Source organism: Etheostoma spectabile, chromosome 9 (assembly GCF_008692095.1).
Source record: "Etheostoma spectabile isolate EspeVRDwgs_2016 chromosome 9, UIUC_Espe_1.0, whole genome shotgun sequence".
NCBI lineage: Eukaryota > Metazoa > Chordata > Actinopteri > Perciformes > Percidae > Etheostoma > Etheostoma spectabile.
The window spans coordinates 12,427,682-12,428,850 of record NC_045741.1 but is presented as its reverse complement, the minus strand read 5'-3'; the positions used below and the strand labels follow the sequence as shown (position 1 = coordinate 12,428,850).

Genomic DNA, 1,169 nt, shown 5'->3' with positions numbered 1-1,169 from the left:
GTGTGTGTGTGTGTGTGTGTGTGTGTGTGTGAGTGTGAGTGTGTCCAATAAACTTGTAGAGAAAGGAAAGTGATATTTTTGGGTTAGAGCCTCTGTATCTGTTGGTGAGAGATAAGCCTGTGCATGCTGACATGCATTCATGTGAGTGAGTTATGGTGATGTTCCCTCATTAATTTTGCTTTTCACACTTGAAATGAAATATGGTATCTCTTTGTTCCTTTTCTTCTTTCTAATTTTTGTTTTTGTAACCATATCTACTGTTTTACTGTAGGATGTTTGGCCTACATAAGAAAGTGGTGAGTGTCGTTCATAACCTCCTGTCCAGCCATGACTCTGACCCACGCTACGCTGATCCTGAGGTCAAGGCCCGAGTTGCCATGCTTTACCTGCCTCTCATTGGGATCGTTATGGAAACTCTACCACAGCTCCATGACTTTACAGGTAAAGATCAGGAGCTACTTTGAACGTACAGTGTTTTGTTTACCACATTTATTTCAAATGTCTGTTGTCATATCCTTTCACAGTCATAGCTCTCTTATCAGATCTCCTTTAATTAAAACAGTTGAGAATTAGGCATGCAGAAATGTGGCACAGATCAGCAATTTGGAAGACTGAGGTTCACTATTTTGAGACATGTGTCAAAATGCCAAATAACCTGAGCTATTCAAATGCGGCTGTAATGTAACATTGTGAAATGCAATAGCAAACACTTTGAAACTCAAAAGGTTATCATTTGACCTACAAAGGATGTTGCACAATAACATAATCTCTATCCTCAGTTCATCCATATTACATTTCTTTTTCACTCCTTTAACCCCCCACCCTAGTGAATGTGCCTTCCCCAGATCTGGAGCTTGTATTTAAAAGGATAGTCTGTCTGTCTGTCGCGCTCTCTCTCTCTCTCTCTCTCAACTAGGACCGAACTCAGATTAAACTGTAAAAATTAGACAAATGCTGAAATGCTCAACTATAAACCAGTATTCCATTACATCACATAACAGCAGTTACTGCCATGTTTATTAATGTGGTGGGATCAGTCTATGGAGGTTTTACTTATCCATGTTTTTGACCCCTTCTCTTTTTGTCTTGATTACATCTACATTACATCCTGCGATGCCATGTTCGTCCTGCTACGCTCTGCTGTGCCCTGCCACGTCCTGCTGTGCCTT

General features: G+C 40.5%; 1 protein-coding gene across 26 annotated transcripts in view; it reads left to right on the top strand.

Annotated features, from left to right (window-relative positions):
• dock7 (dedicator of cytokinesis 7) overlaps positions 1 to 1,169 on the top strand; it is a 53,974-nt gene that overhangs the window by 34,316 nt on the left and 18,489 nt on the right. For all 26 annotated transcript variants that reach the window (XM_032525025.1, XM_032525021.1, XM_032525019.1 and 23 more), the window contains one exon: positions 272 to 441. In XM_032525025.1, coding sequence (XP_032380916.1) covers positions 272 to 441 — 170 coding nt within the window. The remainder of the gene's footprint in view (positions 1 to 271; positions 442 to 1,169) is intronic.